The sequence below is a fragment of the Oncorhynchus gorbuscha genome, unplaced genomic scaffold (assembly GCF_021184085.1).
Source record: "Oncorhynchus gorbuscha isolate QuinsamMale2020 ecotype Even-year unplaced genomic scaffold, OgorEven_v1.0 Un_scaffold_383, whole genome shotgun sequence".
Classification (NCBI taxonomy): domain Eukaryota; kingdom Metazoa; phylum Chordata; class Actinopteri; order Salmoniformes; family Salmonidae; genus Oncorhynchus; species Oncorhynchus gorbuscha.
The window spans coordinates 836,522-851,521 of record NW_025745232.1 but is presented as its reverse complement, the minus strand read 5'-3'; the positions used below and the strand labels follow the sequence as shown (position 1 = coordinate 851,521).

The following is a 15,000-nucleotide window of genomic DNA, read 5'->3' as shown; positions in this document are numbered from 1 at the left end:
CAGCCATTATAGTGGACTACAGGAGCTACGACACAGACAGAGTGTGAGTAGGGGGGGGGGGTATGTTTAACCAGCCATTATAGTGGACTACAGGAGCTACGACACAGACAGAGTGTGAGTAGGGGGGGGATATGTTTAACCAGCCATTATAGTGGACTACAGGAGCTACAGACAGAGTGTGAGTAGGGAGGGGGGGTATGTTTAACCAGCCATTATAGTGGACTACAGGAGCTACAGACAGAGTGTGAGTAGGGAGGGGGCAGGGAGGGGGGTGGATATGGTATGGTATATAGTATAATATAGTAGAGTATTGTTTTGTATAGTATAGTATAGTGGTACATCACAGTAATATAGTGGGGTAGTATAGTATGGTATTATAGTACCACACTATACTGCTATTGTATAGTATAATATATATATTTATATAATACTAGTATAATATAGTATAGTAGTATAGTATAGTTGTATAGCAGTTTAGTACAGTATAATAATAATATAGTGATGTGGTGAAGTATAGTATAGTATAATATGTAATAGTAGTATAGTATAGTGGTGTATAGTAGTTTAGTATAGTATCTTTGTGGGCTAGGACCATCACACGTACTCACACACACACACACACACACACAAAAACACACACACACGGCAGCATGTAACCGTCAGGCAACACCAAGCAGGATTCCACATCAGATCAATATTTGATCAATATCAATATTTGATCAAATATCCCTCATTTAAATATTAGGTTCTAGATTCCGAAGTAGAGTTCATCAATAATTCCAGTGGAGCTCAGCTCAACAAAGACCGTACCATAGAACTAGGTGGAACAGAACTGTACCATAGAACTAGGTGGAACAGAACCCTACCATAGAACTAGGTGGAACAGAACTGTACCATAGTACTAGGTGGAACAGAACTGTACCATAGAACTAGGTGGAACAGAACCGTACCATAGAGCCATAGAACTAGGTGGAACAGAACTGTACCATAGAACTAGGTGGAACAGAACTGTACCATAGAACTAGATGGAACAGAACTGTACCATAGAACTAGGTGGAACAGAACTGTACCATAGAACTAGATGGAACAGAACTGTACCATAGAACTAGGTGGAACAGAACTGTACCATAGGACTAGGTGAAACAGAACTGTACCATAGAACTAGGTGGAACAGAACTGTACCATAGTACTAGGTGGAACAGAACTGTACCATAGAACTAGGTGGAACAGAACTGTACCATAGAACTAGGTGGAACAGAACTGTACCATAGAACTAGATGGAACAGAACTGTACCATAGAACTAGGTTTGAACAGAACTGTACCATAGAACTAGGTGGAACAGAACTGTACCATAGAACTAGGTGGAACAGAACTGTACCATAGAACTAGGTGGAACAGAACTGTACCATAGAACTAGGTGGAACAGAACTGTACCATAGAACTAGGTGGAACAGAACTGTACCATAGAACTAGGTGGAACAGAACTGTACCATAGAACTAGGTGGAACAGAACTGTACCATAGAACTAGGTGGAACAGAACCCTACCATAGAACTAGGTGGAACAGAACTGTACCATAGAACTAGGTGGAACAGAACTGTACCATAGAACTAGGTGGAACAGAACCCTACCATAGAACTAGGTGGAACAGAACTGTACCATAGAACTAGATGGAACAGAACTGTACCATAGAACTAGGTGGAACAGAACTGTACCATAGAACTAGGTGGAACAGAACTGTACCATAGTAGTAGGTGGAACAGAACCCTACCATAGAACCATAGAACTAGGTGGAACAGAACCGTACCATAGAACCATAGAACTAGGTGGAACAGAACTGTACCATAGAACCATAGAACTAGGTGGAACAGAACTGTACCATAGAACTAGGTGGAACAGAACTGTACCATAGAACTAGGTGGAACAGAACCGTACCATAGAACCATAGAACTAGGTGGAACAGAACTGTACCATAGTACTAGGTGGAACAGAACTGTACCATAGAACTAGGTGGAACAGAACTGTACCATAGAACTAGGTGGAACAGAACTGTACCATAGAACTAGGTGGAACAGAACTGTACCATAGAACTAGGTGGAACAGAACTGTACCATAGGACTAGGTGAAACAGAACTGTACCATAGAACTAGGTGGAACAGAACTGTACCCATAGAACTAGGTGGAACAGAACTGTACCATAGAACTAGGTGGAACAGAACTGTACCATAGAACTAGGTGGAACAGAACTGTACCATATAACTAGGTGGAATAGAACTGTACCATAGAACTAGGTGGAACAGAACTGTACCATAGAACTAGGTGGAACAGGACAGTACCATAGAACTAAGTGGAACAGAACCGTACCATAGAACTAGATGGAATAGAACTGTGCCCACGGAGGAAAGCCCTCTCACCCCGTCCTTACCTTTTATCACCAAGGTATGAAATCTCACCGGCGCCACCTGTCAGTGTAGCAGACTGGATCTAACAGGCTCACTGGAGCCCAATCTACTGTGGCAGCCTTTACTCTGCGACTGAGGACATGTCCCCCCCCCCTCCCCAATGAAGCACATTAATGATGTTGTGAACGTGGGTTTGCTGTACAAACTCGTACTATTCTAAAAAGTGACGCTGGCTCAGCGCGGAGCCGGAATGACTGGCCAGTCGCACTTAAGTCCCATTCAGGGCCCATTATAAAAGGTGAAACTGACCCAGATTGATTGGCCAGTCGCATTGACTCTCATTGAGAGGCCATTCTAAAGGTGATTCTGGCTCAGCTAGGAGCCAGAATGACTGGCCAGTCGCACTGAGTCTAATTCAGGGCCCATTATAAAATGTGACACTAGCTCTGCTAGAGCCGTTATGGAGGTCACAGTGGCTCAGCCCAGACCCATAATGGAGCTCTGTCTAATGTGGCAGAAATTGGAAGATGAATAATTCAACTAACAGGTCGTGAATCAGTCGGCCATTTAAACCAGCTTAACACACACACACACACACACACACACACACACACACACACACACACACACACACACACACACACACACACACACACACACACACACACACACACACACACACACACACACACACAGAGAGAGAGAAAGTCATCCTTGTGTTGTGATGAATTGATAAGTACAGATATTGAGGGCTATTTAATATACCATGTGTCTGATAACGTGTGTGTGTGTGTGTGTGTGTGTGTGTGTGTGTGTGTGTGTGTGTGTGTGTGTGTGTGTGTGTGTGTGTGTGTGTGTGTGTGTGTGTGTGTGTGTGTGTGTGTGTGTGTGTGTGTGTGTGTGTGTGTGTGTGTGTGTGTGTGTGTGTGTGTACGCTCTTGTCCTTTTCACCTTGTCCCAGTAATTTATCTACTTCATAAATACTGCTAGCGAGGGTTGCACCTATAACTCACTGTTTAAAGAAACACACACACACACACTCTACAATGTCATACGGAGATCTAGGCGATGTCATATCTCTACACCTGGAGATAGCAGCGATGTCATGTCTCTACACCTGGAGATAGCAGTGATGTCATACACCTGGAGATAGCAGCGATGTCATATCTCTACACCTGGAGATAGCAGTGATGTCATACACCTGGAGATAGCAGCGATGTCATGTCTCTACACCTGGAGATAGCAGTGATGTCATACACCTGGAGATAGCAGCGATGTCATGTCTCTACACCTGGAGATAGCAGTGATAGCAGTGATGTCATATCTCTACACCTGGAGATAGCAGCGATGTCATATCTCTACACCTGGAGATAGCAGTGATGTCATATCTCTACACCTGGAGATAGCAGTGATGTCATATATCTACACCTGGAGATAGCAGCGATGTCATATCTCTACACCTGGAGATAGCAGTGATGTCATATCTCTACACCTGGAGATAGCAGTGATGTCATACACCTGGAGATAGCAGCGATGTCATATCTCTATGTCTGGAGATAGCAGCGATGTCATATCTCTACGTCTGGAGATAGCAGCAATGTCATATCTCTACACCTGGAGATAGCTGCGATGTCATGTCTCTATGTCTGGAGATAGCAGCGATGTCATATCTCCATGTCTGGAGATAGCAGTGATGTCATATCTCTACACCTGTAGATAGCAGCGATGTCATATCTCTACACCAGTAGATAGCAGCGATGTCATATCTCTACGTCTGGAGATAGCAGCAATGTCATATCTCTACACCTGGAGATAGCTGCGATGTCATGTCTCTATGTCTGGAGATAGCAGTGATGTCATATCTCCATGTCTGGAGATAGCAGTGATGTCATATCTCTACACCTGTAGATAGCAGCGATGTCATATCTCCATGTCTGGAGATAGCAGTGATGTCATATCTCTACACCTGGAGATAGCAGTGATGTCATATCTCTACACCCGGAGATAGCAGTGATGTCATACATCTGGAGATAGCAGCGATGTCATATCTCTACACCTGGAGATAGCAGTGATGTCATATCTCTACATCTGGAGATAGCAGTGATTTCATACATCTGGAGATAGCAGCGATGTCATATCTCTACACCTGGAGATAGCAGTGATGTCATACACCTGGAGATAGCAGCGATGTCATGTCTCTACACCTGGAGATAACAGTGATGTCATACACCTGGAGATAGCAGCGATGTCATATCTCTACACCTGGAGATAGCAGTGATGTCATATCTCTACACCTGGAGATAGCAGTGATGTCATACACCTGGAGATAGCAGCGATGTCATATCTCTACACCTGGAGATAGCAGTGATGTCATGTCTCTACACCTGGAGATAGCAGTGATGTCATGTCTCTACACCTGGAGATAGCAGTGATGTCATGTCTCTACACCTGGAGATAGCAGTCATGTCTGTCTGTCTGTCTGTCTGTCTGTCTGTCTGTCTGTCTGTCTGTCTGTCTGTCTGTCTGTCTGTCTGTCTGTCTGTCTGTCTGTCTGTCTGTCTGTCTGTCTGTCTGTCTGTCTGTCTGTCTGTCTGTCTGTCTGTCTGTCTGTCTGTCTGTCTGTCTGTCTGTCTGTCTGTCTGTCTGTCTGTCTGTCTGTCTCATCTGGCTTATGTATGTTCTGTGTGTATATTCAATCTCTCTCTCTGTCCTGTCAGGTTATGGTAAATCCTCAACCATTCTCTATCCCTCTGTATATAAGGCATGTTTTTTATCCCTCTCTCTCTATCCTTCTCCCTCGTTCCCTCTCGTGATTACTACTGGGCTTTTGGCATGTCTGATTTATGTTATCTCTCTCTCTCTCTCTCTCTCTCCCCTCCCCCTCTCTCTCTCCCCCTCTCTCTCTCCCTAACCCCTCTCTCTCTCTCGCTCTCTCTCTCCCCCTCTGTCTCTCTCTCTCTCTCTCTCTCTCTCTCTCTCTCTCTCTCTCTCTCTCTCTCTCTCTCTCTCTCTCCTCTCCCCCTCTCTCTCCCCCTCTCTCTCTCTCCCTCCCCCTCTCTCTCCCTAACCCCATCTCTCTCTCTCTCCTCTCTCTCTCTCTCTCTCTCTCTCTCTCTCTCTCTCTCTCTCCCCCTCCCCCCTCTCTCTCCTTAACCCCCCCTCTCTCTCGCTCGCTCTCTCTCTCTGTCTCTCCCCCTCTCTCTCTACCCCCTCCCTCTCTCTTTCTCCCCCTCTCTCTCTCCCTAACCTCCCCTCTCTCTCTCTGTCCCCCCTCTCTCTCCCCCTCTCTCTCTGCAGGTGTTGGTTGCGGTTGGACACATATTTTATATGGAGTTTCATAGGCCCTGCCACGCTCATAATAATGGTAAGACACACACACACACACACACACACACACACACACACACACACACACACACACACACACACACACACACACACACACACACACACACACACACACACACACACACACACACACACACACACACACACTGTATATTCCTACTTTGAAAAAGAACTGGGTTTTAAGTAGTGCTTACTGCTTTTAAGTAGTGCTTTATCTCTGTGAATGTATGCAGGGACTTTATTATACTGTAAGAAGAGAGAGCTGATACTATGGTTATATACCTTCATAATAATTCTGGTTCTATGGTTCTATAAGTCCATAATAATTCTGGTTCTGTGGTTCTATAAGTACATAATAATTCTGGTTCTGTGGTTCTATAAGTACATAATAATTCTGGTTATGTGGTTCTATAAGTCCATAATAATTCTGGTTATGTGGTTCTATAAGTCCATAATAATTCTGGTTATGTGGTTCTATAAGTCCATAATAATTCTGGTTCTGTGGTTCTATAAGTCCATAATAATTCTGGTTATGTGGTTCTATAAGTCCATAATAATTCTGGTTATGTGGTTCTATAAGTCCATAATAATTCTGGTTCTGTGGTTCTATAAGTCCATAATAATTCTGGTTATGTGGTTCTATAAGTCCATAATAATTCTGGTTATGTGGTTCTATAAGTCCATAATAATTCTGGTTCTGTGGTTCTATAAGTACATAATAATTCTGGTTATGTGGTTCTATAAGTCCATAATAATTCTGGTTATGTGGTTCTATAAGTCCATAATAATTCTGGTTCTGTGGTTCTATAAGTCCATAATAATTCTGGTTCTGTGGTTCTATAAGTCCATAATAATTCTGGTTCTGTGGTTCTATAAGTCCATAATAATTCTGGTTCTGTGGTTCTATAAGTCCATAATAATTCTTCATCAGTAGCACACAGAACACAGAACATAGTGGTGTGTGTAGTGAATAGGATGACAGAACATAGTGGTGTGTGTAGTGAATAGGATGACAGAACATAGTGGTGTGTGTAGTGAATAGGATGACAGAACATAGTGGTGTGTGTAGTGAATAGGATGACAGAACATAGTGGTGTGTGTAGTGAATAGGATGACAGAACATAGTGGTGTGTGTAGTGAATAGGATGACAGAACATAGTGGTGTGTGTAGTGAATAGGATGACAGAACATAGTGGTGTGTGTAGTGAATAGGATGACAGAACATAGTGGTGTGTGTAGTGAATAGGATGACAGAACATAGTGGTGTGTGTAGTGAATAGGATGACAGAACATAGTGGTGTGTGTAGTGAATAGGATGGCGTTTGGGACGAAGCCTTAGTTAGCAGCAGTATGTCCATCATACGGTTCTATTCCTAGAATCCATCTTTCCAAAGTTCCTTCCTTCTTTCTCAGAAAAGTTCTTTAGCTTCCATTGTCAGCGGAATGTTCACAGGACTTCTGGTGTTCTAGAATGTTCCGCTGTGCTTTGTTTGAGCCAGACATATATATATATATATATATATATATATATATATATATATATATATATATATATATATATATATATATATATATATATATATATATATATATATATATTATTATATTATATATATATATATAGAGAGAGAGGGAGATAATGAGATGACACTGAACCAATTAGGTGGATGTCAGTGTGTATTCAGGGCTGCCTGGTGCTAGTAAACTCACCACAGAGATAACACCAAGGCCAGCTCTGACAGCCAGCCAGAATGTGTAGGAGGAACGCAAGCACACACACACACACACACACACACACACACACACACACACACACACACACACACACACATACACAGACTCATACACACACACACACACACACACACACACACACACACACACACGCATACACACAAACACACACACACACACACAGACTCATACACACACAAACACACATACACACACTCAGACACACACACACAGACAGACACACACAGACTCATACACACACACAAACACACACACACAGAGACTCATATACACACACACACACACACACACATACACACACACACACAGACTCATACACACACACACACGCATACACACAAACACACACACACACAGAGACTCATACACAAACACACACACAGACTCATACACACACACACACACACACACATACACACTCTCAGACACACACACACACACACACACACACACACACACACATATAACCAGAGAGAGGTGTAGAACGTGTAGGGTGATCTGTAGGACCTGATGAAAATCCCCCAAAGTACAATCTCACAATCTGGCCGCTGAATATAGGATATATTGGTTCATCACATTTACTGTTTATTTACATGTTTATTGTACGTACATCCACACAAAAAACTAAAAAATCACATTTTCATATTTCATATTCAGTATTCTCATAAGTATTCAGACCCTTTACTTTGTTGAAGCACCTTTGCCAGTGATTACAGCCTTGAGTCTTCTTGGGTGTGACGCTACCAGCTTGGCACACCTGTATTTGGGGAGTTTCTCCCATTCTTCTCTGCAGATCCTCTCAAGCTCTGTCAGGTTGGATGGGGAGCGTCGCTGCACAGCTCTGTTCAGATCTCTCCAGAGATGTTCGATCGGGTTCAAGTCCGGGCTCTGGCTGGGAAACTCAAGGACATTCAGAGACTTGTCCCATAGCCACTCCTGTGTTGTCTTGGCTGTGTGCTTAGGGTTGTTGTCCTGTTGGAAGGTGGAACTTCGCCCCAGTCTGTGGCCCTGAGCACTTTGGAGCAGGTTTTCATCAAGGATCTCTCTGTACTTTGCTCATGTTTCCCTCAATCCTGACTAGTAAATACATGGAGATATGCAGGAGGTCATTGAAATGATATTATACCGTCTCATAGACAAGCTATGTATCATGCCATTCAATGTTGAAATCCTGACGTGTGTGTGTGTGTGTGTGTGTGTGTGTGTGTGTGTGTGTGTGTGTGTGTGTGTGTGTGTGTGTGTGTGTGTGTGTGTGTGTGTGTGTGTGTGTGTGTGTGTGTGTGTGTGTGTGTGTGTGTGTGTGTGTGTGTGTGTCTGTGTCTGTGTGTGTGTGTGTGTGTGTGTTTCAGCTGAACGTCATCTTCCTGGGTATCGCCCTCTATAAGATGTTCCACCATACAGCCATCCTCAAACCAGACTCTGGGTGCCTGGACAACATCAAGTAAGTCTGTGTGTGTGTGTGTTTTGCATGTACACATGTCTGTGTGTGTGTGTGTGTGTTCATGCTTTAGTCACTTGTAATAATGTCATTATTTAGTCACTATGTCATTATTTAGTCACTATGTCATTATTTAGTCACTATGTCATTATTTAGTCACTATGTCATTATTTAGTCACTATGTCACTATGTCATTATTTAGTCACTATGTCATTATTTAGTCACTATGTCATTATTTAGTCACTATGTCATTATTTAGTCACTATGTCATTATGTCATTATTTAGTCACTATGTCATTATTTAGTCACTATGTCATTATTTAGTCACTATGTCATTATGTCATTATTTAGTCACTGTCATTATGTCATTATTTAGTCACTATGTCATTATGTCATTATTTAGTATCTATGTCATTATGTCATTATTTAGTCATTATGTCATTATGTCATTATTTAGTCACTATGTCATTATGTCATTATTTAGTATCTATGTCATTATGTCATTATTTAGTCATTATGTCATTATTTAGTCACTATGTCATTATTTAGTATCTATGTCATTATTTAGTATCTATGTCATTATGTCATTATTTAGTCACTATGTCATTATTTAGTCATTATGTCATTATTTAGTATCTATGTCATTATGGCATTATTTAGTATCTATGTCATTATGTCATTATTTAGTCACCATGTCATTATGTCATTATTTAGTATCTATGTCATTATTTAGTCACTATGTCATTATGTCCTTATTTAGTATCTATGTCATTATGTCATTATTTAGTATCTATGTCATTATTTCATTATTTAGTTACTATGTCATTATGTCCACCATTTACTATGTCATTATTTAGTCACTATGTCATTATTTAGTCACCATGTCATTATGTCATTATGTCATTATTTAGTATCTATGTCATTATTTCATTATTTAGTATCTATGTCATTATTTAGTCACTATGTCATTATTTAGTCACCATGTCATTATGTCATTATTTAGTCACTATGTCATTATGTCATTATTTAGTCACTATGTCATTATGTCATTATTTAGTCACTATGTCATTATGTCATTATTTAGTCACTATGTCATTATGTCATTATTTAGTCACTATGTCATTATGTCATTATTTAGTCACTATGTCATTATGTCATTATTTAGTCACTATGTCACTATGTCATTATTTAGTCACTATGTCATTATTTAGTCACTATGTCATTATGTCATTATTTAGTCACTATGTCATTATGTCATTATTTAGTATCTATGTCATTATGTCATTATTTAGTCACTATGTCATTATGTCATTATTTAGTCACTATGTCATTATGTCATTATTTAGTCACTATGTCATTATGTCATTATTTAGTCACTATGTCATTATGTCATTATTTAGTCACTATGTCATTATTTAGTTACTATGTCATTATGTCATTATTTAGTCATTATGTCATTATTTAGTCACTATGTCATTATGTCATTATTTCATTATTTAGTCACTATGACATTATGTCACAATGTCATTATGTCATTATGTAGTCACTATGTCATTATGTCATTATTTAGTCACTATTTCATTATTTCATTAATTAGTATCTATGTCATTATTTAGTTACTATGTCATTATGTCCACCATTCACTATGTCATTATTTAGTTACTATGTCATTATGTCCACCATTCACTATGTCATTATTTAGTTACTATGTCATTATGTCCACCATTCACTATGTCATTATTTAGTTACTATGTCATTATGTCCCCCATTCACTATGTCATTATTTAGTCACTATGTCATTATGTCCACCATTCACTATGTCATTATTTAGTTACTATGTCATTATGTCCACCATTCACTATGTCATTATGTCATTATTTAGTCACTATGTCACTATGTCATTATTTAGTCACTATGTCATTATTTAGTCACTATGTCATTATGTCATTATTTAGTCACTATGTCATTATGTCATTATTTAGTATCTATGTCATTATGTCATTATTTAGTCACTATGTCATTATGTCATTATTTAGTCACTATGTCATTATGTCATTATTTAGTCACTATGTCATTATGTCATTATTTAGTCACTATGTCATTATGTCATTATTTAGTCACTATGTCATTATGTCATTATTTAGTTACTATGTCATTATGTCATTATTTAGTCATTATGTCATTATTTAGTCACTGTCATTATGTCATTATTTCATTATTTAGTCACTATGACATTATGTCACAATGTCATTATGTCATTATGTAGTCACTATGTCATTATGTCATTATTTAGTCACTATTTCATTATTTCATTAATTAGTATCTATGTCATTATTTAGTTACTATGTCATTATGTCCACCATTCACTATGTCATTATTTAGTTACTATGTCATTATGTCCACCATTCACTATGTCATTATTTAGTTACTATGTCATTATGTCCACCATTCACTATGTCATTATTTAGTTACTATGTCATTATGTCCCCCATTCACTATGTCATTATTTAGTCACTATGTCATTATGTCCACCATTCACTATGTCATTATTTAGTTACTATGTCATTATGTCCACCATTCACTGTCATTATTTAGTTACTATGTCATTATGTCCACCATTCACTATGTCATTATTTAGTTACTATGTCATTATGTCCACCATTCACTATGTCATTATTTAGTTACTATGTCATTATGTCCCCCATTCACTATGTCATTATTTAGTCACTATGTCATTATTTAGTTACTATGTCATTATGTCCCCCATTCACTATGTCATTATTTAGTATCTATGTCATTATTTAGTTACTATGTCATTATGTCCCCCATTCACTATGTCATTATTTAGTCACTATGTCATTATTTAGTTACTATGTCATTATGTCCCCCATTCACTATGTCATTATTTAGTATCTATGTCATTATTTAGTTACTATGTCATTATGTCCCCCATTCACTATGTCATTATTTAGTTACTATGTCATTATGTCCACCATTCACTATGTCATTATTTAGTTATTATGTCATTATGTCCCCCATTCACTATGTCATTATTTAGTTACTATGTCATTATGTCCACCATTCATTATGTCATTATTTAGTTACTATGTCATTATGTCCCCCATTCACTATGTCATTATTTAGTATGTATGTCATTATTTAGTTACTATGTCATTATTCTATTCCCTTTATAGTGCACTACTTTAGACCAGAGCCCTATAGAACCCTATTCCCTACGTAGTGCACTACTTTAGACCAGAGCCCTATGGCACCCTATTCCCTACGTAGTGCACTACTTTAGACCAGAGCCCTATGGCACCCTATTCCCTACGTAGTGCACTACTTTAGACCAGAGCCCTTATGGCACCCTATTCCCTACGTAGTGCACTACTTTAGACCAGAGCCCTATGGCACCCTATTCCCTATGTAGTGCACTACTTTAGACGAGAGCCCTTATGGCACTCTATTCCCTACGTAGTGCACTATATAGGGACCAGGGTACCATTTGGTACAGAGTGACTGTGTAATGACTGCAGTTGCCTGTTAGAACTCTGACTACAATCCAGTCAGAACTCTATTGGCAGAGTGTGTCTGTCAAAGGGCTTAGTTGAACTCAAACAATATGTCTGAGACTGAGGGTTGGGATAAGAGACCAGAGGGGAACAGAGAGGGGGGGGATAAGAGACCAGAGGGGATTAGATAGAGACAGAGAGGGGGGATAAGAGACCAGAGGGGAACAGAGAGGGGGGATAAGAGACCAGAGGGGATTAGATAGAGACAGAGAGGGGAGGTTGGGATAAGAGACCAGAGGGGATTAGATAGAGACAGAGAGGGGAGGTTGGGATAAGAGACCAGAGGGGATTAGATAGAGACAGAGGGGGGTTGGGATAAGAGACCAGAGGGGAACAGAGAGGGGGGATAAGAGACCAGAGGGGAACAGAGAGGGGGGAGGGTTGGGATAAGAGACCAGAGGGGATTAATAATAATAATAATAATATATGCCATTTAGCAGACGCTTTTATCCAAAGCGACTTACAGTCATGTGTGCATACATTCTACGTATGGGTGGTCCCGGGGATCGAACCCACTACCCTGGCGAGCGCCATGCTCTACCAACTGAGCTACACAGGACCACTATTAGATAGAGACAGAGAGGGGGTTGGGATAAGAGACCAGAGGGGAACAGAGAGGGGGGGATAAGAGACCAGAGGGGAACAGAGAGGGGGGATAAGAGACCAGAGGGGATTAGATAGAGACAGAGAGGGGGTTGGGATGAGAGACCAGAGGGGATTAGATAGAGACAGAGAGGGGGTTGGGATAAGAGACCAGAGGGGAACAGAGAGGGGGGATAAGAGACCAGAGGGGATTAGATAGAGACAGAGGGGGGGGGGATAAGAGACCAGAGGGGATTAGATAGAGACAGAGAAGGGGGGGGTTGGGATAAGAGACCAGAGGGGATTAGATAGAGACAGAGAGGGGGTTGGAATAAGAGACCAGAGGGGAACAGAGAGGGGGGTAAGAGACCAGAGGGGATTAGATAGAGACAGAGAGGGGGGAGGGGTTGGAGAGAGACCAGAGGGGATTAGATAGAGACAGAGAGGGGGGTTGGGATAAGAGACCAGAGGGGATTAGATAGAGACAGAGGGGGGGTTGGGGGGACCGAGAGGGGATTAGATAGAGACAGAGGGGGTTGGGATAAGAGACCAGAGGGGATTAGATAGAGACAGAGGGGGGTTGGGATAAGAGACCAGAGGGGATTAGATAGAGACAGAGAGGGGGGGTTGGAGAGAGACCGAGAGGGGATTAGATAGAGACAGAGAGGGGAGGTTGGAGAGAGACCGAGAGGGGATTAGATAGAGACAGAGTGGGGAGGTTGGAGAGAGACCGAGAGGGGATTAGATAGAGACAGAGAGGGGAGGTTGGAGAGAGACCAGAGGGGATTAGATAGAGACAGAGAGGGGAGGTTGGAGAGAGACCAGAGGGGATTAGATAGAGACAGAGAGGGGAGGTTGGAGAGAGACCAGAGGGGATTAGATAGAGACAGAGAGGGAATTAGATAGAGACAGAGAGGGGAGGTTGGAGAGAGACCAGAGGGGATTAGATAGAGACAGAGAGGGGGGTTGGGAGGGGGATAAGAGACCAGAGGGGATTAGATAGAGACAGAGAGGGGGGTTGGGAGGGGATAAGAGACCAGAGGGGATTAGATAGAGACGGAGAGGGGGTTGGGAGGGGGATAAGAGACCAGAGGGGATTAGATAGAGACAGAGAGGGGGTTGGGAGGGGGATAAGAGACCAGGGGATTAGATAGAGACAGAGAGGGGGATTGGGAGGGGATAAGAGACCAGAGGGGATTAGATAGAGACAGAGAGGGGGTTGGGAGGGATAAGAGACCAGAGGGGGATTAGATAGAGACGGAGAGGGGGTTGGGAGGGGGATAAGAGACCAGGGGGATTAGATAGAGACAGAGAGGGGGTTGGGAGGGGGATAAGAGACCAGAGGGGAGAGAGAGAGAGAGAGAGAGAGAGAGAGAGACAGACAGACAGACAGACAGACAGACAGACAGACAGACAGACAGACAGACAGACAGACAGACAGACAGACAGACAGTAACAGAGAGAGACAGACAGTAACAGAGAGAGACAGACAGACAGACAGACAGACAGACAGACAGACAGACAGACAGACAGACAGACAGACAGACAGACAGACAGACAGACAGACAGACAGACAGACAGACAGACAGACAGACAGACAGACAGACAGACAGACAGACAATTTCCTGACCTGAAAACATACTTCCTCTCACTGACCTCAGGTCCTTCTGTAGCTCAGTTGGTAGAGCATGGCGCTTGTAACGCCAGGGTAGTGGGTTTGATCCCCGGGACCACCCATACGTAGAATGTATGCACACATGACTGTAAGTCGCTTTGGATAAAAGCGTCTGCTAAATGGCATATATTATTATTATTATATTATTATTATTATCTGCCTGTTGGCGCGGCGCAGCACCTTGTGACGTGGTCTCCTTGTACTTCTTGTGTTGCTGACTGACTCGAT

General features: G+C 41.6%; 1 protein-coding gene across 10 annotated transcripts in view; it reads left to right on the top strand.

Annotated features, from left to right (window-relative positions):
• Positions 1–15,000, top strand: part of LOC124018036 (adhesion G protein-coupled receptor L3-like) — a 118,770-nt gene that overhangs the window by 81,241 nt on the left and 22,529 nt on the right. For all 10 annotated transcript variants that reach the window (XR_006835554.1, XR_006835553.1, XM_046333287.1 and 7 more), the window contains 2 exons: positions 5,700–5,766; positions 8,855–8,946. Coding sequence is in view for 8 of the 10 variants with exons in the window: in XM_046333287.1 (XP_046189243.1) it covers positions 5,700–5,766; positions 8,855–8,946 (159 nt within the window). In the remaining 2 variants the exon portion in view is untranslated. The remainder of the gene's footprint in view (positions 1–5,699; positions 5,767–8,854; positions 8,947–15,000) is intronic.